Source organism: Lissotriton vulgaris, chromosome 1_1, assembly GCF_964263255.1.
Source record: "Lissotriton vulgaris chromosome 1_1, aLisVul1.2, whole genome shotgun sequence".
Lineage (NCBI taxonomy): Eukaryota > Metazoa > Chordata > Amphibia > Caudata > Salamandridae > Lissotriton > Lissotriton vulgaris.
Window position 1 is genome coordinate 1,244,347,556 of NC_141685.1, and position 25,480 is coordinate 1,244,373,035.

At 42.1% G+C, this 25,480-nt stretch overlaps 1 protein-coding gene across 1 annotated transcript in view; it reads left to right on the forward strand.

The window, feature by feature from the left end:
* UHMK1 (U2AF homology motif kinase 1) overlaps positions 1–25,480 on the forward strand; it is a 229,876-nt gene that overhangs the window by 113,322 nt on the left and 91,074 nt on the right. Inside the window, exon 5 of the mRNA XM_086964500.1 lies at positions 8,689–8,765. Within this exon, the coding sequence (XP_086820626.1) occupies positions 8,689–8,765 (77 nt within the window). The remainder of the gene's footprint in view (positions 1–8,688; positions 8,766–25,480) is intronic.

Here is a 25,480-nt window from a genome sequence, read left to right on the forward strand (position 1 = left end):
CAAAACCACTGGCTTGTCCAGTATTTATTTTACATCATGTTTGAATTTTCTTAATCTGAATTTCTCCAAATATGGGATGATGCAACATTCCAACAAAACTAGCCTTCTGCTTGTTGAGCATACCATGTGTCCTCTTTTGTTGTATAATTAATAAGGCGATAATCATTTAATTTCCCAAATGTAACATGTCTGCAGTTCTTATTACTATGGATGCCGCATTTCTGTTCTGTAATTTCTGAATAAGATCTGAAATGAGGCAAGAGAATAAAGGGGATTTTTCCAGGTGACACACTGTGATGAAGAAAATTTCACAGGAATTAAAGTTTGATTTGTTCCTCCTTGTAGGTTGTGGCCAGGTAGGCCTTTGGTACTGTTTGTGAGTCCAGCCATGCTACCTTAAAATCATACTTAGCCAGTTGTGTATATTGGCCATTTTAAAAAGCTTAACTCAGCTATAACAACTGACAGGGGCATTCTCACTTATGGGATGTTTTTATTTGGCTGTCCTCGATGGGTCTTTCCCATTTCTTCTAAGCAAGTGAAAGTTCATTTTATAATTCCATTCCATCTGGAACCCCATCTGTTATGTTATATTGGTATTTGTAGCGCGCACAACTACTCTGAGTATCCTGGCGCGGAGCAATACTACATAGACGGCGAGAGAGAAGCATTTTAGTAGGCCTGACTGAATAGGTGGGTTTTGAGGAGTTTTTTTAAAGCTTCTTAGGTCCGAGTGTGGCGGAGTGTTAGTGGGAGGGAGTTCCAGAGAGTGGCTGCTTTCACCAAAAACGATTGGCCGCCCAGCCTGGTTCGTTGGAAGTGGGGGATTACCACCAGCTGCTGGGAGGCCGCCCTAAGTGATCGGCTGGGGAGGTAAAAGGCCACACTTTTCTTTACGTAGGCGGGGCCAGTCTCATGCAGGGCTCTGAGTTAAAACCAGGGCCTCAGACTGGACTTTTTGGGCCACCGGCAGCCAGTGGAGTGTGGCCAATTGAGATCTTATGCTGGTGCGTTTAGGGATGCCCAACAGAAGTCTTGCAGCCGCGTTCTGGATAAGTTGCAACTTATTCACCAGAAATGAGGGGGAGCCCAAATAGAGAGCATTTGCATAGTCCAGGCGGGACAGCATGAGGGCTCGGGCGACCGTCTCTTTAGCTGGTTGGGGAAGCATAGGAAAAAATCTGCCTAGTGATTTGAGGGTCCCAAAGCCGTAAGTCTTTTTATATGCCCTGAGAACCTTAAATCGACATCAAACCAGATGCCAAGATTTTTGGCTGGGCCGCCCTCCGAAAGGGGACGTGGGAAATCAGTTGGCCATATTGATTTATTGAACAGGGCAGGAAATTGCCCATATGGTATTATTTCGGATTTTCCTTCATTGCATTTTAATCTGCAGTTAGTGGCAAGTGCTTTGTTACAGTATCAACTAATTTCTTTAATTGCATGTACTTTCCAGCACCAGATAAAGTTCTCGCTTGCTTTCAATTTGTTTAGCCATCTTTTGTGAGACTTGTTTAGATCAGCAACGTGTAATAATACAAAGACTGAGTCTTCTTATATAGTCAGTAAATGTTTGTTTGTTTGGCTTGCTCACAGTACCACATCTAACCTTACAGAGTAGTAGATGTTGTCTGTAACCTCGAGCATGACTTTAAATTCCCAAGGAATTCGTAGAAACCGATCTAACCCTTGTGTTTGTCACTTTTGCATGCCCAATGTGTCACAAAGAAAAGATACGATAATGCATTTTCAAATGTTTATTGAAAAGCTCTAATCTTTGTATATAAAACATGAACTGAGATTATTTGAAAGCTAAGACACATCATTGTTATAAGCATTATTAGAGTGGTGAAAAACGAAAACCATTCAATGATGTTACTTGTTCATAATATTATTACGGTGGCTCCTATCCATCACTAATTTATCTATGCGAAAGATAGCATGTTGAGATTACCCATCTGCCAGGCCTATTGGAGTGACCTAACCCCATACCTTGTTACTGTATGTCAGGAAGCTGGCTCCAGTACATTAACAAATGCACCCCCGCCTTAGTGTTCAGGCCTGCACGGTCCTCTCATGCTGCTATCTTCCTTCTCAGAATGAAGGAAGTGGACAGCATCTCCGTTGCAGCTCAGTGATGGCTTCCATGATCACTCCAACCGGAAGTGAACCTCTCACCAACTTTAGCATGGACACTGTTTAAAAAATAAAACTGCAAGCTTCTCGCTCTATGTCAGAGGTGAAGAACAAAGTCTTTAAATTAGTTTGGGGGAAAATAGTCCACTCCGACGAATAAAAATAAAACAATGCATCGTGTTCGACATTGTGCCACCCTGGAATTAAATGCGCAGACTACAAAGTGACAATGGCTGTCAGAAATAAATGTGTGCATGGCGGATTCTCGTATTGGGGAAAACCTGTACAAACCACAATTAGAAAAAGATGCGAAGTTAAAAAGGAAAGCTAAAATGGAAACTAAATGTAAGCTCCTCAACAGTTGTCTCAGAAAGACTGTGTCTGTAGAGTTCTCCCATTTCTCCCTTACTCTTTTCAATATTGGAGTGTAGTGGCTGAACACTACTTCCTCCAATAGTCCAGATTTATGTAAGTAATGCCTTGAATATATAATATGTACTGTTGAATAAAGGACAATGACCCTTTCCAGATTCAGAGATTTGGTGAAAGGAGCTGTTGCGAAAGTACTTTACCTTTACTCTGGCCTTACTCTGTGATAGAAGCGCCAGTCCAAATCGAAAATGTAGTTCTCCACCCAGAAATGAACATGCAAGTCAAGCGGAACACTTTCCAAATTGCCCATACTTTTAAATACACTCACTTTGGCAAACCAGGCCCAACAAGTCAACTGCCCCAACCTGTAGATCCAGTGCATTGTGATTACTACAATATAATCTACACCACTTTCTCAATATAATTCACACCACTTTCTCAAAAACGAAGTTTCAGGTTTTCTTCTCTCTCATTTTTAAAGGGGGATTCTTACCCTTTAACATCTGCACTCTTTAATACTCTTGTTTTTTTCTGGGGGGGGTTCCCCAATTTAAACCCTCTGTCTGCCTTTGCCAAACATTCCCTCTTTCTCCATGTGCCCCGAAACATTGGTTGTGATGCATATTTTTTGTCTTCTCTGGGGGCCTGTAATACCCCCTTTTCCCTACTATCCTTCCCTTTCTTATCTTGTTCCCTGTGGTATGACCGTGTGCTCCTTTCCTATTGGGATTGGTGTAAGAGTGCTGCCACTTCTTTTGTATTGTCTAGCTTAAATGTTTCCATTTTTGGAATCAGCCGGAGTCTCCATTTGCAGTTGCTATGTGTGTGTGCGCGCATGATGTCCTATGTAGGAATAATTTGTCTTGTGTCCTGTCCTCTGAATCTTGGACATTCACTCTATGCTTAGGTGTGTCTGTAGCATGTAGTGCTGTTGATTTTCCATGCTTTGCACATTCCTGCCATTTAGAGTTGGTCTCAGAACATTACAACTTGTGTTTCTTCAAATAAGTTCTTTTGGTCTCGAGGTGACTCATGATATCTCCCCTGAAATATTTGGTTTACCCCTAGGGATAAGTTTAAAATTAAATGTGCGAAGCAGTACAATGTCAGTGAGCTGTAGTAATGTACAAATGTAATAAAATTCTATAATGTTGCACGTGTTGCGCAAACTCATCTGAGGAGGTGGGTAGTGTGGATGGGATTGACTCTACAGGACTAAGGCTTTAAAGTGATTGTCACAGGTAAATATATTTTTACGTTTGCACCATGTCTAGCTGTAGATCACATGCTTTGCATATATTCACGTGCAGTACCTGTTCCCCCTTAGAGCAGTGTTTTGCAAGCAGAATCAGACGACGTGTGGAAATAATGTTTTATGGACTGTTAGTCCACTTGAGCTTCTTGGCATGCTCACTCTTTTCACTCAACATGGCTGCAGAATCTCCTTTACTATCAGGGTTGACACTCCGGTGCCAGAGCCCCGGCTCATTGGCGGCCCGCCCACTGACGCCGGTTGACCACGGGTATACATAAACTCTGAGCCATGAGCTTGGTACCTTCCGGCCCCGGGAGCGAGTGGGTAGGTCTACCGACATTGTTGCAGTTCAGCAAACGTGAGTACTGGTTCTCTTAATGTACACGGCTTTCCCCGTGTTCTGCCTGTTTTTAAGCCTGCATACTCAGCTCTCACGTTTGCGAGGCGGCCCACGATGCCCTGCTTTGCAGTGTATGTCCTTCTTCCCTATGACATGGTTGAATTGACCCTTTTTTTTTGGGTCGTAGTCTTATCTTCCACTTTAGAGGCACTATTACCCTCCCTGTCGCTGTAGCCATAACTGTTTCTATTGCCTCCATTTAGAACACTGGGATTTCTATGTGTCTTATCTGCTGGGAGTCTATAGTGTGAGTCACCGACTCTAATTGGGTGAGTTTGATTGTTTCAGCTTCCATGATGTTGGGGTTTCGACTACCCCGTTTTTTAACAAATAGTTAGTATATCATGAATGAGTCTGCAAATGGAATGTTACCTAGGAAAACCTTATTGGCCCCAATTTAATGTCAAATGTGCCCTCAGTACAGATTGCAATATGTTTGGTCATCACTGCATATCTGGATGCACTTTGCAATCAATCTGGCTATCCCTGACTTGAAGATTGGGTTTACATCTAAAGTGTGCAGAGCCCTTTCTGATGCTACCTGTGACTCCGGAAAGAATGAAGGCAATTCGACATGAAAGGAAGAGATTACTTTAAGGAAAAATATTCAGATGGTTCTTCCAGTGACATTCTTTGTAGTTCACTGACACCACAAGAGAAAGAGATGACCACAAGAAAAGCAATTTTCCATGGTATTTATTGTAGTGAACACAAGGAACACAGGAAAGCCACATGAAGTTAGTAACTACAATGTTAAGGAACAGTTGAATGACCTCTTATTAATCCTTTCAGAAATGCTTTAATGACTGTTATTTCAAAATAGTTTGACAAAGCCTTTTTGTATGTATTCTACCTTTGCTGCTATTGAACTCTGCTTAAAGAGTAGGATAAGTCTGACTTTTGCAGGTGTAGCAAGTAACACTGTTTTGTACAGTAGCTTTTATTTTATTAATGCTCAAACCTTTAGTATTGTATTAATCTCTTCTTTTTGGCAGCATAATATGCTGGTGGTGCAGTCTTTGTCTTCCCTTAAGATTTTCATGCACTCATCTGGGAGGTGCAAGAATCCAAATTGTAAGATCTCAACTGCCAAAGTGTAAGATATAGCAATTTGGATGCAGCAGCGGCCCTCTTTGTTTCATGAGCAGGGCTTTATGCAGCTCCAGGTTGATGGACTTATTTAATTCCGAAAGCACCATGCCTGTCTCATCCAGGTTAGAGCAATAAGCACTATTTGTGAGAACATGTAGGCAGATGTCTCTGCACAGGCAGAGCATGTAAGTACCTCAGTGTAAAGTGTTGCAATTCTTGTAAGTTGGAGACGGGTAGACTGTTGGCGTGCCCCACAACTGTAAGAATTAATTTAACATCTTTGGATTGATCTTGCATTTATGTTTGCTGATTACTCCTGCTGAGGTCTGCAACGTCCCTTGTCCATACCTGGGAGATGTTCCACCAGTAAGTGCACTTGATGGCTTATAAACCTGTGCCAAATCTTTTTTTAAATTTAATCTGGGACTGCTACTGTGAGGAGAAACGTCCTTTATAACGCAGGCTGAGCCACGCATGCAGTTTCCCCTCAAGCGGAACCACGCTGGTGCCTTAAATACTCATATGCGTGGTTAAGGCCGTGTGCTGTCTAGATGTGCGCTTGGTTGTGGAGATGAACAGAAAGGATCGGAAGAGGAAGCTCTGTCCGAGATGCTGTCTGTCAAGTGGGGCTGGGGCCCGTTTATTGGGGAGGCGGGTGTATTAATTTGGTACTTGGGACGGCTTTTGGGTAAGGGCTAGTTTTTGGGGCTGTGGCCGGTTTTAGGGCTTGAGGGAGGCGGGTAGTTTTTAGGGCTGTGGCGGTTTTAGGGCTCTGGTAGTTTTTCGGGCTGTAGCGGTTTTAGGGCTCGGGTAGTTTTTAGGGCTGGGTGTCTGGTGTCAGGGCTAGAGTGGGGTGGGGTAAATTTCAGGGGCGGGGTCAGTTTTTAGGGCCAGGGGGTGGGGGCTGACATTTAGGGCTCAGGGTGGGGTAGTTTTTAGGACTGGGGGGGGGGGGCAAGATTTAGGGCTCGGGCAGTTTTCAGGGCTGAGGCAGTATTAGGTCTTGGGGGTGGGGTCTGGATAGTTTTTTGGGTGATTTTTGCCACTCATACCCCTTTACCAATCAAGCCTTTACAACCAAATTGCGTGATAAAGGCATGCATGCTTAAGACTCATTCGTTGTTGGGACCACGATGTTGAGGCACACATGGTTTAGCCATGTTATACAACCCCTGTGAGTGCTTGTCCCCCTGTTTTTGTATTTATCGCATATCTACCGATTTGTCTGTTCAAATAGAAACCACTTAGTAGTGAATGTGAGGGAAAAAAAGGTCGAATTTCTATCTGGATTCCCATAGGTTCCAACAGATTTTGGTGAAAGATGTTCTGGCATGGAAATCTGACATTGCATGGTGAGGCGACTCATACAAGCACTACAACCTATTAGGAAAGTGTCTGTTTTGATGGTCACTAGTTGCTGTAGGTCTCGAAACAACCTGCCCAGAAATAAGTTATTTGGCCCCAAGAAGTGTAGTTTATGCAGGACATTATATCCTCTCAACCAGGGTTTTAATCAAATAAATCTTACTCCTTTTCCACGTGTATCTAGATGTGCCACTTCTCTTGCAATAATCTAATGAAAATGAGATGGCATCATCTGTAGGTGAGGCTTTTACAGGGTAAGACTCTAGAGATGTATCATTCTGAGATTCCACCCTGTAGTCAAGCCAAGTGTTGTCCTGATGATAGTTATGAATTGGCTTGTGATCAGAAAATGTATGGTGAAGGCAGGACTTGGGTCCTTGTTTGTTTTATTTGGAATAGCGTATTCCTTTATTTCCTTCAAAATAGTCTATGCAAATGTAAGTTTCCTATTTTTGTGTAGAACCTGGCTTCAGGAAGTGGCATGTGCGTGGATTTCTCCACAGTTGGAGGTCAGTGTGGATAATACACTGTTTTCTATTTGGTTGTTCGCCATCTTCTTGAAGCAGTTGGTGTACTGCATGCCAAAGGCTTGCCTGACTTTAGTACCAGGTTCGGCATCAAAGAGGTGCCTTCAACCTCCAAGAATTTCCAGCATCAAAATTGCCTTTCAGCACCAAATAGTCTAGACATTAGTGGGCTGTGCAGACTGTTTTTCGATGGCAGTTCCTCATCTAGGTTTGGTGGTTTGGGGCCGTTCCATGGTGTTGGGAGAAGGCTTTGTTTGAAGTTGAACCCTGGAGGAGACTCCTCAGTGTGCAAAGGTACAATATTTGCGTGAAGCCATAGGGGATGAGCAAGTCTGAGTCTGTACTAGAAACCCAAGGTGTGCTCTTGGTCTTGGCTATGGGTGTATTGGAGGCACCTGGATATCCTTTTCTTGAGTTGGGACGAGTCATTCTGTGTATTGTGCCTCAGTGTGGCTTCGACTAAAGGATGGGCCTCCTTTGTCATTGGAGTCTGCTCCCTTGTCTTTCTCTGCTACCACAGTGGATGAATACTCAGTAGCATCTAAGCACTGTATCGTATAATAATGCAACCATCTCCGGTTGAGTCTCTGGCTTGTAATCCCTTTTGGTCAAAGAAATCTATTCAACAAACTTGCTATTTTGTTGTGTTTGCTTTGTGGATGAAATTTACATATCCAATCCTGGTCTGAGCATAGGAATATGCCCTTGCTTGAGAATTAAAAATGCATATGCTTCATTTTGAAATCCTGCCCCCACACCCACCCCACCCCCTTTAATTGAGACCTTCTCATACAACCTGGCTCATGACTGTTGGACCGATTTGGTCCTGAAACTATCATCTGCAGCTGAGTCTTCGTCCTCTGGAGGTCAATTATAGACTTTGGTGCACATGGAACAGAGAATCTGAAAAAAACTATCTAAGGTCTTTTATCCTGGTGCATTATGGTTTTCAGGAGAGGTATCACAAGTCTCCTCCAAACCCGAAAGAACTTTGAATATAAATAAGTTGTAAAATGTTTAGCCCAGCACTAGGTGGCAGGAATGTACATTATATGTGATCTGCAGCTATACATGCTTTAAACTAGCACATTACAACATAGACTGCATCTATCCTAGTTGTTGAAAGAAGGGCTGACAGTGTTAAGAGATTTGAATTGAATGCCTTTTAATACTCCCAATCAGTGAAGGGTGGCAAATCCTAGATTGTAGTGGTCAGATCTCCCCTGATGGACAAGCCTTTGGACTGCTGCATTCTGAGCTCTTAGACTATGTGAACAAGAATTTGTGGAAGTCCTAGTCTGTCTAGATAAAATGAGAATTCATCAGACTTTGCTGAAACAGATGTATTGAATCGGCTGGAAGTGCTCATGCTGGCGCCATATCAAATAGAATAAATCTGTATTTATCATGCGAGTTCTCACATTTTACAGCCATCGCGAACTACATCTCTCTCTGCCTTACCCAAGTAAGGTTACCTCTTGTTTTCTGGTTTCCACTATGAAACTGTAGAAATGATTTATTTGTTGACCTTTTCCATACAGCATGCTTCTTGAAGACCCAAGAGACCGAATCACAGCTGCGAATGCTTTGTGCAGCCCGTTCTTTAGCATTCCTTTTGGTAAGTTATTATTCCTTTTTTTGTACTCCTTTTTATTTTTTGAATGCTTCGAAACGTACATCACCAACCCTTCGAATGAGATTGATTTTATAATGGCAGTAATTGCTCAGTGTCCTATAAAAGAATCGTATTTTAGTTGCTGTAATATTGTATCCTTATTTGGATATTGGTTTGACAAGTGTTGGTACCCTCTGCTCATGGCATGCACAATTTATAATGTGGGTCCTTCACAAGAAGCAGGAGGTGTACATTAACACATTCAAAGTTATGGTGGTCGGTTCGAATTTCCTAAAGATTATGGGGATTGTACGATATGGTGAGAGTAAAATAGCTGAGGAATATGGAATGCACTGTAACTTTAGCAATACTTTAATAGGTGCACAATTCAAAGGATACACTGCCACAAATAACTGCAAACCCAAATTCAAATATTGCAGTTTCAAAATTCACATCACACACGTAAAAATGAACATGCCGTTTATTACAACATATTGCATATGGCCACATTGCATTTGTTATTTATGATGCAGAACTCCAATGGAGCAACACATAATAAAAAGATAAAAACCCAATTATACATTAAACATGTTATATGCATTCAAAAATTCAAACAATTCCTTCATACATTAAAACGGATCTGTACACCCACTGTATTACAGCAAAACCGCCAAAACAAGGTCATTTAAATCAATAGGACAGATCATTTAAAAAAAAAAATTTTTAAGTGACCTTGTGTATACTACAATAGCTTGCATACAGTCCTTTGAGTAAAAAAAATCAGACTGAAAGTACACGTTTTGACAAGGATCGAAACATTAGTGAAAAGATCTTGCCGCAGCCTAAGTCATGACTTCAAATGTTAAACCTTTATTGACCTCCTTAAAATATTTGAATGCTATATTTTCAAAAAACAATGTCTTTAAAATGTAACAAAGTGCATTGTGCAAGGTTAAAAATACAAATGCTGAACTCGAACCTCCAATTCTACTGCCCAAATCATTGACAGATCTTAAACACCTACAACCTTCTATGCTGATCAGATGTTATGAATTGAAGATCAGTAGCTTTAAAAGGCATCACAGTACATTGTGCTACACTAGGCATTCTACATTTCATCGCACCTACAACAAAGTTAAAGATTAAAAATATTTTACAGATACCCCTTTTGTGAAGATAAACAACCTTGCTCATTAATAGAAGTTTAAAAAACATTTTAAAAAAGTCCTTGAAATCTTATTACAAACCATTCCCTTAGTAGGAGACATTAGGCACTTATGGGTCTCTTAAATTTAGGCTTTCCGGAAAATCAGCTGACCCGGTTTAAACCAAGTGCCACTGCTTTTTTACATTTATTGCACAGCGTGAACACTTGAAGCCAAATCAGTAAAAAACAGAACTGTACTGGGTTACTTTGCATGTTAGAAACTGTATACAAGTCTGCCGATTACATAAAAGAAAAAGTTTTGTTATATTGTAGGCTTTAAATATTAAGCTAGTTGCCCAGAATCACAGGATGCTCCGCCGACACTGGGATTCTGTTGTGTCACAGGGAGACCCAAGCAAAGGCTCACTCCCTCCACTGAACCCTAAGACACTGGGGCAGAGGTGACTCTGCCTGGCCCACAGCGAGGCCCATGCATACTTGTTCCTCCCCACCCACTATGGCCTGCAGGCGGTGGCCTGATGGGGTGGGAGGGTTGAAAAACACTGCTGCTTGGCAGGTCTGACACATGGGGGGGCCGAGGTGTGAATGGCTCAGGAGCCGGAGCAACACCTGGCCCCCAGCAGCATATGTTCATTATTGGCTTGTGGGCATGAGACGCAAGGAATTTGCGTTACAGAATGGTTTCATTTTACATGAGGTTATATAATGAATAGCGGATCATAAAACTTTGTGATGCGCAGTATTGTTACAAAAACATTCTATTGATTTTGTAGTCCATTCAGGTGCACTGTTACGTTATGCGCGTGAACTAAAATGCAAATAGTTCTTTCTTTGTGTGGCAGCAAAGAAAGAGTCGTTCCAACTGTCATTTAGTCAGGGGTGCTCATTCCTAGAGGGCGTGAATGCAATATTATCTATGTGGCGACCGTTTACAGAATATTTGCTTAGTGGTGATGCCAAAGGCAAGGGAACCCAGGGGTGGGGGAGGGCGTGGGGGGGGGGGGGGTGAGGAGCAAAAGGTATGGAGATATCACAGAGGAACAAAACAAGGAAGTCAGAAGAGAACGAATAATAAAAGAAAATTGAATTTGTATCTGTTGATTTGTTTAATATATATAATTTTCGAGTTGAGTAATGTAATGAGGATTGTGGGTCCACTTAACGATCCCTAATGAGTATCCGGATAATGACATGGAATGTGTGTGGGCTAAATGATAGACAAAAGAGGCAAAAGGTGTCTACTCTAATAAAAAGCTTAAGATTGGATTTTCTACTCTTGCAAGAAACGCATATCCAGGCATTTGAAGTGTACTTGCTTGAACAACTGGGACTTTCAGTTTTAGCTTCCTCAAGACGGGGTTCTAGGAATAGGGGAGTTGCAATACTATCAAGACAGAGGGGTATCATCACTAGTAAGAAATGGGAAGATGTTTGGGGGAGATGGGCTTTGGTAGAATGTTTGGTAGGGGAGCAATGGATAACTCTTGGCTCTATATATGGCTCCACTGGGGATGATGCTGAAATTTTTGAGCAGATAGATGTAGATTTGGAAACTTGGGCCCCCTGTGTTGTGCTAGGAGGAGATTTTCTTCTCAATGGAGCAGGGGGATTGGGACTAGGGTTAGGATCTCCTGCTAGATATCAAGGAAGAAAAAGAGTTTTTCGAGCAGTCTGCTCCTTGGCAAGGAATAACGGTTTACTAGATGTCTGGGATGCTCTCAAACCAGGACAAAAGGGATATACGTACTATTCTGCGCCGCATAGAGTGAGTGCGAGATTAGATTTTTTTTTTTTGCTTAGCTGTAATTGCATATCAGGCACACAGATTGAAAGGTTGCCAAGATTATTGGCGGACCATAATCCTTTGATTATAAATGTAACAGTGACATCAGGGTCAAGGGGGGGGTACAGTCTGGACTTTTGAGAGAGCAGTCCTAGAAGATGAGGTATATATCCAACATATGGAGCGGTGGATTGAGGAATATCTGGCAATAAATAGGGGTACAGCAGCTGAAGGTATGGTCTGGGATAGCTTCAAGGCTGGAGTGAGGGGGGAGACCCTAAGTTATAGTGTAAATAAAAGGAAGCAGGAGCAACTGAGAAATCAAGCTCTAAGAAGAGAGATACTATTAGCCGAGGAGGAAGTGAGTGAGTGCGCAGCAAATCCGGCAAATACACCTAATGGTAATGTACTGGAACTTGCTATGATTAAATTAGCTAAGCTGAGAATGGAGGCAGAGGAATATATAGCATCTAAGGCAGCAAAAACATATGTGGCAAATAGGGAGAAATGCTACGAGCTGAGTGAACGAGTAGGACGAACGCTAACCGTTAGGGAAAGGCAAAAAGCAGCGTTAGGGGAGATAACTGCAATTAAGGATAGGTCTGGAAAGGTGGTAACGGGTACACAACAGATTAGAGAAGTCTTTAGACAATTCTATACGAACCTATATGAAGAACATCAAGGGAAAGATATAGGGGAAATAACAGCATACTTGAATGACTACCCAAGGGTAGAGTTGGAAGATCAAGAAAGACGAGATTAGATAATCTACTAGACCTGCAGGAGATTGAAACAGCTCTTATGAGTCTTCGTACTGGCAAAGCAGCTGGACCAGATAAGACACCATTAGAATTTTATAAGTTTTTTTGGAAAGTATTGGGGAAGGATATGGTGTGTGCTATGCAACAGGCGCAGATGGGTGTATCAATACCAGACTCCGGTGCAGAAATTGTGGTCATTCTAAAGAAAGGAAAGTCACCTACGGACCCTGGTTCTTACAGACCAATAACACTCAAGAATACGGACCCAAACATTTATTCAAAAATATTAGCAGTAAGATTTGCGAGTGTTATAACCCCACTAGTCACCATCAGTCAGCATGGGTTTATACCAGGGCGGGGAACCACTCCTCACACACTGAATCTAATAACTCTATTTGATAAAATGGAAGTCGCAGGGGAACCAATCGCGGTATTGCTTTTAGACGCCGAGAAGGCATTTGACCGGGTCTCCTGGGACTATATGTGGAGTGTTTTAATCAGGGCAGGATTTGGGGAGGGCTTTGTCACCGCGATAAAGACATTATACAGGGACCCGGTGGCTGCAATAAGAATAAATCAGGAATAACTAAACCGGTGCAAATTAATAGGGGTACCAGACAGGGATGTCCGTGTTCCCCCCTGCTTTTTGCCATGTACCTGGATCCATTGATTCGCAGAATGGAAAGGAATGAGAATATAACTCCAGTTAATACACATAGAGGGGACTGCAAGATACTTGCATATGCCGATGACGTGGCTGTTGTAACATCAGTACCCACAGAGGCTATTAGATACGTGGAAATGGAGGCTAAGAAATTTGGGAAAGTATCAGGGTACTCATTAAACACTAATAAAACTCAAATAATTAAAAACGACAAGGCAGTATGTCAGGATCAACGGGTGGTGCAGTCAGGAACATACCTTGGTATAATAATTACTGCAGAATTGGAGAAGATAGTAGAACTGAATATAGGTCCTATTATAACGAAAGTTGGTACAGATTTAGATAGGCTTCACAATCTCCATCTCACGATAGTTGGCAGGGTTAATATTATTAGGATGCTAGTCCTACCAAAATTTTAATATATTTTTAGGACAATTCCACTTTTGTTTGATAATTCTTGGTTTAAAAAATTAGAAGGTATCATCAATAGATTTATTTGGTCTAAAGGAAAAACCAGGATAGCAGCAAGATTCATGGCATTACCAAGAGAGCGAGGAGGGTGGGCATTACCGGATTTGAAATCTTACTACTGGGCTGCCGCTTTACAGTATATGGTTGGCCTGATAGGTGGAGCAGAGGTGGAGGGGGATGATTAATTAGGATCGTTGGCAATATATGGCCTTTTGATGGGGGAAGAGGTAAATAATATACTTTTAAGACACTTTGAAACAGCTTACTTTAAGAGGACCCGATTTAAGACTATTATGGCAGCTCATAGTATCTGGAAGGCCTTTACTAAAAAATACGGTTTGGGGAAAATTAATAGATCTAAAAGAATAAGAAACAATCCAGTAATCCCAGATATTTTTTCCGATGCAATCTTCACGGAATGGTCGAGGAAGGGAATAACGAGGGTGGGAGACTTGATGGACCCGCAGGGGATGAAGCAGTTTGTAGAAATCCAGGTGAAATATGGTTTAGAAATAAGACACTTTAAGTACCTGCAAGTAAGCAGTTTTCTGGCAAATAAAAGGGGGGGACTGAGTGGATTTGAGAAAAACCCCATACTAGAGGTGATACAAGAGGGAGTAACGTGTACTATTAAAAGGTTTTATGCTGAACTAATTAAAACAAGACAAGATGATATGGATAAGTGGGGGGAAAGTTGGTCGAGCAAGCTGGAGGTAGAATCGGAATGTTTTAAAATATCATCAGAGCTGGGTCAGAATATCTTGTGTTCTGCAGCACTACAGGCACAGCATTACAAGACATTATATCGTCTCTATTATACCCCGGCAAAACTTGCACAATGGGGGGCTGTTACTGGAATCAATTGTCCAAGATGTGGAAGTCTTCAGGCGGATATAATTCATATATTTGCAACCTGTCCACATCTATCGACGATATTGAATGAAATAAAGAACTTTGTACAAGGAGCGTTAAAAATAACAGTTAACTTAACCCCCTCGATAGTGTTATTGGGGGTGAACTCGGACAGCACTCAGGGAGAAGGTTGCTATTTTATTTTTGTAGAAATGGCTGTACTGAGATTATGTATCGCTTCAGCGTGGCTCGACCAGGCACCACCAATATTTCAAGAGTGGTTAGCTAGGTTCTTAAACATCTATAGTTTGGAGAAAGCTATATATGCCAGAAAAGGGGGAAAAAGGGAGGAAACTGGGATTGAAAATATGGGAGCCAATATCCAACTGGAAGGAAGAAACATAATTTATCACGGTGTATAGGGGATGGAATGTATATTGCGATATGAGGTAGGGGTCCTTAAGTTTATAGCAGGAAATGGTGTCTTGTCTTTTTCCTTTTGTTTTCTTTAATGTATATTGATATTATCATACTATGTATATGTTTCTCTGTTGGAATTAATAGTGGATTTGTTTTGTCTAGAAATGATGACTGATTGTATATAGCATTGTGGTTCCTCACCCCCGGTTAAGGGGGAACAAAAAAATGTGTTAAAACTTTAATAAAAATGAGTTTAAAAAAAAGGAAAGCGAGCGCACATGACCAAAGACTCACTGAAGAAATATTGTATAGTGTACTACAATACGTTTAACTGGTAAAAATGTATTTGGACCTCATATACACTGTATGTACATTTTCTATATGTCGTGCACTATCGGTGCAGAAAGCAAGCAATAATAAAAGCAAAATGTTTCATAAACACTGGAAAAATTCTGGTTCTGTTTTTAATTGCACGAAAATGGGTAACCATTGATAACCACTGTTTTTTTAAGGTCTTGAAAACACTGAAAATAAAACCACTAGAATTTACCCAAAATAGAAACTGAAAACGGGAAAGCCTACTTATAATGATAGATAGAAAATGCTTTATTCAATTTCAATATTCTAAAACCATAAAAGCAACAATTCATTCAGAAATATACAAACATGTTCAGATTAAAAACAGCTAATACATTTTCTTTTCCTCAATATACTTTTTTAAAAACCCAACATGATTCCAACACAATACTCCTCATTCAGTGACTGTAAAAACAAAAGGGCCGGGCGGCATTGCCGCCATGAGCCCTGCCTCAGAAAAGGTTTAATCCATCTGGCCCGTTCAGTTGAATTAAATTTACAAAAAAAGATCACGTGCAATAGTGTTTGATCAGATAAATTGTCACAAGGACATTTAATGAGCATTTTAGACCAATCGTTAGTGTTTGGGAATGTAACCAGGCGGAAAAAAGAATCAAATCCGAACCTAGTCAGAATATACCTGTCGGTACCCCCTCACACACAGAACAAGATAGGGCTGAATAGTGACTGAGGTCAAAATAAGTTGGTGCTTCGTCACTGAGTTTTTACTTGTTTCTAGCCCAAATCATAATAGGTCAAAATTATTCAAACACAATGCCTTGAGATCTTTTCTCGAGATGTTAGTTAAGGAATCTGGGTTACTAAAAAACTATGGTCTACCCAGATCATTGGAAACATTACAGATGTACTTTAGCCATAAGATTTTACTTGCCTGGTCCAAACCCATCTAATCTTTAATTATGTCCAGGTTCAAACCTAGATCAGGTGACGTCCAGACTTTATGCCATAATGGCATCGGTTGTGTTTTTATGACATCCGTAATGTAGCGAATCCCCAATTCGCTGTGACAATTAAAAACAGAAGCACTTTGGGTAATTGCTAAAATAAATCTTAAAAAAGCATTCTCAATTAATTGAATTAATATACCCTCACTGTGGCCCTATACCCCTGCTCCATATGTGGCCACACTAAAGCATTTTGCGTAATAAATTTTCAATAAAATTTCCAGTGGCCTCTTTCCCAATTTATTAGCAAACATCATCAATGCTGCCGTCGACCTCTTCAATAATAACACCTTGTTCTTAATTGCGGGTCCCCAAGATCCTGTTTCCTGTAGTAAGATCCCCAAATAGGAGAACGTTTTTGTGGATTAAGTTTGGTCTTTCCCAGCTACTAGATGGCACGCCCTAGTTTTCCCTTTACCACAAGACATAACATATGTCTTTTTAACATTGAGCTTCAGGCCTCTATCCTCCATAAAATCAATGTAGGTATTAAGAGCCTTTTGTAGGCAGAGCTTGGTTCTAGCCATTAAGACTGCGTCGTCTGCATATAAAAGTGAGGCAATCTTGTTGTGATTATCGGAGAGTCTTTCACGCTATCCACCAGTGACTCCTCCAGTGCATTAGTGTATAGACTGAAGAGGAACGGGGCTAGTACGCAGCTTTGTCGAACACCTTTTTTTACATGGAATGGCTTAGTACATTCTCGTTTTAGTCCAAACCTCACCTTTGCAGAGGCCTGCGCATATAGTTGTCTCAAGAATGATGAGTGATGAATCTACATTTAATCCTACTAGGGTCTGCCAACGTCTGTTGTGATCCACACAATCAAACGCCACGGTCAACGAATACCGCAAATAAATTCGCTTGCTTAGTCTGGGTATATTTTCCATGTAGCATGTGAAAGTTAAGAGCCTGTTCCACATTGCCCCTCCCTTCCCTAAATCCACATTGAACCGGGCTTAGGATCTTATGTTCTTCTGCCCATAGTTGTAACCTGTTCAATATGACTCTACCTGCTACTTTCATAAGGGAGTCAAGTAGGGAGATGGGTCTGTAGCATGCCGGGTTTTCCCTATCACCCTTTTTGAAAACTGGAATTATGATAGACTCTGACCAAGATTCAATAAAACCCTTCTCGCAGCTAGCATTTAAAACTAGAGTCAATAATGGGGACCATAGCTCACTCTTGAACTTATACAAATCAATCGGAGTCCCGTCTGGCCATGGGGCCTTGCCTCCTTTACTCTCTCCTATGGCCATTCGGACTTCCTCATGTGTAAAATGGATGTCAATAGGGACAAAGTCAGCCTGGTCATTTTGAACTGTTAGCTCATTTACTTCCACACTGTCTACGCCCCCACAACCATATAGAGAGGAGAAAAAGTTAACCCAGGTGTCCTCATTATTGCCACCTCAATCCTAGCTATCCACCATTTGAGAAAAATGGGCCTTCACTGCCTCCCAGAACAAGGAAAGATCCTTCCGTAGGGAAGCCTCATATAAATTTGTCCAGGCCTGTTCCTTAAACTTTCTTACGCTTGTTTCTTGCTGAGCTATAGGCCTTCCTAAGCCCCCTAATTTCTTCATAATCTTTTACTGGTTTTTGTAGGGCAGCTTTTAATAATGAATAGGCTTTAGTGCAATGCGAATCAAACCACCCTATATTTAAAGGCTTTTGGTTCCCCTTGGACGTTTTATGCTATTTTGATTTATCCTGGTTATTTCGGAAAAGGCACTCGATAGCTCACAGGAGGAAATATCCTCCTGTAGACACTTAGTTATTGGGATGTTTGCTTGATTTAATATCCTAGTGCTCAAGATCTCGGGTCGCTCTTGGCCCAGCATATTGAGTAACCATTCTGCCGGGCCAACACACAGCCCTGGGTCCAGGCTAAACTCTGAGCAACTGTTCCAATGCCTTTATCAGGCAGTACAATATTAACACTTTGGGGCAAGTGATCACTAATCCCTATAGGTTGGGTAATGAACTCCTCCAGCCAAGTTGCATATCGATTGGGAAAACTGATATAATAAATCAGAGTGCTGTGGCCATGACCTCCGCAGATGGGACTAAAATCAATAGGCGGGTCGCATAATACATTTGCAAATCCAAGGTCATGTGTTGCCATGACTTCATTGAGACTTTCACCCACAATTTAATGTGCAAAATGTGGTATTTGGCTATTGACTTCTTCATACAGGTCCCCACTGCCGCACAAGGGTTTGGTACATACATTAGCGTTGAAGTCCCCGCCTACTTATACTGAATGGATGTTATAATTAAATAGTGGCCTTAAAAAGTGGTGACGTGTGTTGTGCAACACAGGACATGCAACTGTTAAATCATTAAAATCTTGAACATATAGCTGGCATAATTAACAAATTCTCTCCTCCTTTGGCACTTTATCCCAAATACCAGTAATAACACGTAGTTGGAGCAGATCCAATCATTAAAAGGATCAATGTTCGGATCCCATGAGAGAGATTCCAGGTTAGATATGGTTGAGGTTTGTTCCCAAGATTGCTCTCCTCTACCACCAGATCTCACACATTTAATTGACATAAGGCAATATCTGTTAAACCCCTGGAATAATGGGGGTTTCTTGATCAGCAATATTCTCAATAGTGATATGGTTTCTTCTAAAACAGGCTTGTTCAAGGGAAATATTATTATTTTCTTGCACCCACTCTTGAAGATGGGAGAGTGAACTCCTAGCAGAGTGTTTACCTGTCTCATCCAATAATGTTATCTGTCAGAAGCTAGCAGGAGAAGATTTTGGGCCCTTTTTATAAGTAGAGTGATGATACTGCCCCTCCAAGAGGAAGGGATTAATCCCATCCGATAACCATATGCAACAAGTGGACTAAGAAATAGTCCCCACTCAACAGCCTCTGTTTTAATGACTGCAGTAGGGATCTCATCAGGCCCCATCGCTTCAGAGGTTGCTTCATTTTTTATATAATTAACAATCTCTGCTTGAGAAGGAGCAACATATCCTTCCAACATCCCTTCATCTAAGCTAAACACTGCGGGATCCGCTTCGCCCCAATTGCTAGAGTATAAACTAGAAATATGCCCATCCAGACATTTTCAGGAATGGAAATAGCGTGCTTTGCCACCCTGGTGCCACCAGACACTAGTACTTCTTGAGTCCCAAGAATATGCAACCTCACTTAGGTTAGTCCACTTGGCATCATGTTCACTCTTGCATTCTTGTGCCTCAGTCCTACTCTAATAAGTTTAAAGCAAAACATTTCATGCTGTCTTAGAGAAAAAGAAATTGCAGATACTGACTCCTAATCAGGAAATGTATTTCCCGGTTTAACATCTTCAGTTTTACCATAGAGCCAACATTTTTAAAAACATTCATATGCGTTTCAAAGAAGGATATAGAGTCACACCAATAGGGATCATTGGATCTTACAATTAGACTTTGAATTTTAGAGCTTAGAATTTACCACCTATGCTGCCAGTTGATCACCCTCCCTTTACTGGTTCAGCTGCAGCACAGAGTCAGTAAAGCGAGGGTGAACACCACCATTTTTTAAAATACATATTTTGCTGCCAAATCGCAGTATTTTTACAAAAGTGCAGATTTTGTGATTTTTAAAAACAAAAAATTGGTTTGCAAATCGCGAAATCCTGGGGGTCTGTATAAGGTTCCGGCTCACCAGTGAAAAGCCGGCCATTCAAGATGACCCAATCGTATTTTCTCAAAGTTTCCAATAACCGAAAGCCACGTTTGTTTGTTCAAATTCTTTTTCTGGAAAAGTTATATGGAATAGCCCACACTTACTCTATTTATGCATTAGCAAAAATTGAGGATGCAGAATTGGAAATGATACTTGCCAGTTAATATTTTTCAGCCACACTAATCCTAGACAAAAATAAAGAATTGACTCGCCAAATGGTCGTAGGATTTACCTGGAGGAATATACATGTTAGTTAACAAGAAAGATGGGTCTCCTCTTTCATCTTGACAGGCCATTTTCAGGCAAAGACATACATTTGAAGAATAGATAAAAACTTCTCGATTCCAAGTCACAGTGTTCTTTAGTAAAATTGCCTCCACTGGAATCACCCCTTTTAGAGTGCCCCGCCTTGCTAGAAATTTTAAAAAAAACAGCACATATAAAATAAATAGATGACCAGGTTTCTTATCAACATAAAATTAATGGGATAACAGACTTAAATTCAATTTCGCATCCTCCTGTCCTAGTCCAGCTTTGCAGGACCGAATGAGCCCACAAGTTACTTAGTGACTTGTCCTTGTTTTAGCACAGGGCTGGCACTATTCAGGACCCCTGCAGCCCAACTCCACCTAGATAAGTCCTCCCTCAACTCCACAACTTGATGGTTGACAGCCGGGCCCTCACATTTTTGACACTTGCCTTCCCTTCCCCAAGAAGACTACTTTGGCCTCATTACGATGTCGGTCAGACTTGCATCCGACCGACACCGTTGCGGGGAAGGAATTGCCCAACCGTAGGTCAGCGGTTCCAACACCCCAATTAGGATGCGACCGCACATAGTGCAGTTGGAAACTACCATTTGTCAATGGGCATTTGTGAGACAGGCTGAAAATGTCAGCAGCTCAAGCTCCCATTTAAAAATGGAAGTTTGTGAACATCCCTGCACCCTGTGGCAGGCACCTCACTGTGCCTGTCGCACGGTGCAGGGATGTTTAGGAGAGCACCATAGGTGCCCCCCAGGTCATAGTGCGGAGGGACCGAGACCCTACAAGTGGCCCCAAATGTCACTTCACGAGAGCCTTTCAGTGTCGGAAAGGCCGACATGGAAAGGCTGTAGGAAACTGACATCATAATCCCGACTGCGGGCATGCCATCCTTAAGGGATTATGGTGAGTTTCCGACTAGGTCGGTCCCTCCGACTGCTACCCCTGACCACCTGCATCGTAATGCATCAGTCAGACCGCAGCAGTAGATAGCAGTCAGACCACAAAAAACGAGCTGTCGTTTGCGGTCCGACCACCATCGTAATAAGGCCCTATGTCTTTCAGCTACCCCTGATAGATGTCATTATTAGGACCCATTGCAGCAACCACCATTGACCTATGTTTTGGGTGGATTGGTTTGTTGCACCAGTGACTAATCGTCTTTGGGACAAAAACCCAAGCTCAAATTGAGCATGGGACAAGTCTTATTATTGCCATCTGCTACGGTACCTTGATCATACTCATTACAAATACACAGGGGTTGATGAACCAGGTTACACAAATTCTCCTTAACTAGTTGGGGGTTCTCTCCATCATGAAGACCAACTGAATCTACGTGAGCATTAACGTTCCTCGACCCATTGAGCCCATGAAGGGTACTGTACATTCAGTCAAAACCCCTGTCTTTGTAAATGGGCATTCAGTACATTATTTTAAAGACATTGGGGACGTGGAGACACAACAGAAGATATAAGGGCTTTAACTAAATATGCCCCATCTTTCTGACCGAGGTCCGAATGCAAATTTAGGGAGGAATAGCACAATCAATCTACACAAAAATTTGCATCTCCTCATTAGAACACTTAGTATATGAACAGCTTGAGAATCTCCATTTTTGTCTGTTTAAGTTTAGAGATTCTTATGATATTTTTGTTTATTTTGTTTATAGCACTCTTCTGGACTGTCAGCGAAGGTTCTACTTTAGGCTGCTTCTTTGACCTGATTGATCTTTGCAAATTAACCTAATTAGTAACAAAATTAAAAGCACCATCAGCCGCAGTTTCCATTTTAACTACTAATGCATTCTCTTGATCAACTTTCTTACTCCCTTTTTTAGGGCTTTTTTTAAACGAGGGAAACGTCTTCATCATAGCGGAGTCTGCAGGAGTTTCGGGTCTATGTTCCGCAAACAAACTTAATCAGTGGTCCTCCTCAAACTTGGGACTAAAATTATTTTAGAGACCCCTCGTACTGCCATGGAACACCAGCTTGTACATAAGAATCCCTAATCCCTCCAAGGAGTCCGCTGTTACTAACCTCCTCTTAAAATTTCCATTTTCATTATCAACATTTGTATTAGATTTCATTAAGCCACACTTGTTAACATTTTGTATCTCCAATGAAACGCTGATAACCTATCTAATACATCATCGGAACTAGACATGAATTTCTCTAACAAAAGCAAAAATAGAAGATAAAACTTTCAATGAAAAAACGAGTCTGATAGTGTGCCTAGTTTAAAAAAAAAAAAAGCCTTCTCCTCCTCCATTATTACACTGGCTCAATTTCCACTGAGCAATTACAGAAAAATTGCCTCTAATCGGAGGAAGCCCCTGCCCCTGGATGATTGGGTGCATTTGTGTTCAAAAGTCCCTTGTCACTGTAGGTGTTAGTGGGGAAACAACTTGGAGGGCACTATCATGCATGATCAGCTTCAAGCAAGATGAAGTCCTCCCATCATTACCACTTCTTCATCTTCAACAATGACACTTGACTCTTACGGAAGCTTCTGGATCTAGAAAGAGATCTACCTTCTGTTTACTGGGAAGAACCTAGTAGAACACTCTTTATTACCGTGGTCAAACATTTGATTCCCAATTGATGGAATTGGTAATACAGGCACCGACATCGCCTCCAAGGACTTATTGACCAATCTTGCAAGTTCATCTGGGTCCATTTGCATCCTAGAAAATTCAACCTCCTTCCTAATTTTCTCCATTATGGTCAGAAGATTAAACTCCTTCACCGATGAAGGGGAACAAAAAGGATTTAATCACTTGCCTGGGTCAGAGGTGTAGAAGATAGTCGAAGATAAAGCTTCCAGATAAAAGGGGTTAAAAGTTTCCTTGGCTTCTTTTGACATAGCTTTATTTATTTTAAATCCTGAAATAGATGAGACTTGTAGGATAGCTGCTGCTGGGAACCTCTGCTAACAGATAAAAAAGTTAATTGAAGAAATTGAGCTCTGGATCTGTAATTTCTTTCAGTGTAGTCGCATCAAGAAGTCACCAGAAACCTGCATCGGTTAAAATGAAAGTACCAAATGCACCAATCGCAAGTGCTGAAACAGATACTAAAGGCTACTAGCACAGTGACCCAGTAACCCTGAGTCACAGTTTTAGGTCTCGCCTGTCGATGCGCATGCGCATCGAGCTTGCGAGACTATGGGGGCTTAAACAGTCTTTAACCAACGTGCAAGGAATCGTGGCGATTCCTTGCAGTGCCCGTGAAATTCAAGCTCAATGCGCATGCGCATTGAGCTTAAAAGCGCGTGCACATGCCCCCAGCCGCCTGCCCTGCTGCTTTCACACCCTCTCCCCGCCCCGCTCCGCCCCCTCCCCTGCCCGCCGTGTCGCATTTCTCCTCCCCCCTCCCCTTCTCTGCCTTCCCTCCGTCTTTTTTTTTTTTTTTACCCGCTCCGCCCCCTCCCCTGCCCGCCGTGTCGCATTTCTCCTCTCCCCTCCCTTCTCTCTCTTCCCTTTTAAACTTGTTTGATGAAGTTGGCAGGTCTTCTTTTACACTTCTTGCACTTCTGCACGGTCAGCTCAGCTCTGCTCTTTTAGTAGCCACAGTCCACGACAGTTCATGCTCACCACAAGTGGGCTGCTCCTCCTATCGGCTACCACCCGCCCACTTGCTCGCCTGCCTGCCTCCCGGCAACAGCTCTAGCGCCTCTGCTTTGACTCTGTTTTGAGATCGGGGATCACACCAAGAGCTAACGGATTGGGCTTCTTAGGCACTTTCTTTGCCGTTCTCGGCGGTCCTCTTGACGAGGCACAGCGCGGATCAACTAATCTCAAGGAGCAGGTCGCTTGCCTATCCGTTGCTTCTACCTCCAATCCCAGCGTACTCGCAATATGTCACTTTTACAATTCGACAAGAATGTTTCTTGATTACATGAAAAACAAAGGATGCACGTTTGGAGACGGTTTTCAAAATAAAATGTACCCAAACAAAATGTGTAGCTTGAAAAAAAATGTAAGAAAATTACAGGATGTTTTCTCGTAATTATTGCGCAATTCTTAAAGTATAATTTTAATAACCATTTCTCTAAGGCATCAGTTATTAAAAACATGTTCAATACATGCCATTAATTAAAAAAAAATGATAACTAAAATTCAGTGTTAAACTATTATTGGTCACATGCAGATATAGATATGGGCGATATTCTTAAAGATATATGTACGAAAAAGATGCCTTCCCACTAGACGGAAGCATTTTTCCTGTATATTACATCTGAATCCACTGTGTGTAAATGGAAATATCACACTCGACATTTAATGTTTTTTTTAAATATGTTCCAATAATTTATACACAGATAGGTCAGAGCACACTAAGTTAAAGAACATTGCTTGACATGTTTGCCATGAGTTGTGCAAAAAATGTGACCCTAAACAAAGTGCAAAGCTAATCCATCAGGTAAGCCCATGAGCCCTTAAGTTAGTAATAGTGCATGATAATTCACAGATGCAAGAATTCCAATCCTCACCGTCACACACCCCAAAAATCTCACACACCCTCAATCACCCTCACACACCATCACCCTCACACACCATCACAACCTCATACCCCCTCACTCACACTCACACATCACACACCCTCAGCCTCAAACACCCTCACTCACCCTCACACACACTCACACACACTCACAAACAATCACCCTCACCCTCACACACCCTCGCTCCCCTCTCACACCCGTCACAACGCTCTCACACTCACTACACCTCACACCCTCACCCTCACACACACTCACCCCCCTCAACCTCACAATCTCTCACCATCAACAGCCCTCACCCTCAGACACCCTTAACCTCAAAGCCTCACCCTAACACACCTTCAGTCACCCTCACACCCTCACCCACCCTAAATCTCACACTCACACACACCCCCTCACCCTCACACCCCCTCAGCCTCACACACCCTAGCTCCCCTCACACCCCTCATAACAATCTCACACTCACTACACCTCACACACTGACCCCCCTCACACCCTCTCAACATCAACACCCCTCAGCCTCACACCCTTACCCTCATAACCTCACCCTCACACACCCTCAGTCACCCACCCTCACACAACGTATCACACTCACTCACTCACACTCACTCACTCACTCACTCACTCACTCACACCACACCCCCTCACCCTCACACCCCCTCACACTCACACACCCTCACTCCCCTCACACCCTCACAACACTCTAACACTCACTACAACTCATACCCTCACCCACAACACACACACACTCAGCCACCCTCAGCCTCGCAACTTCTCACCATCAACACCCCTCACCCTCACACACCCTTACCCTCATCCCCTCACA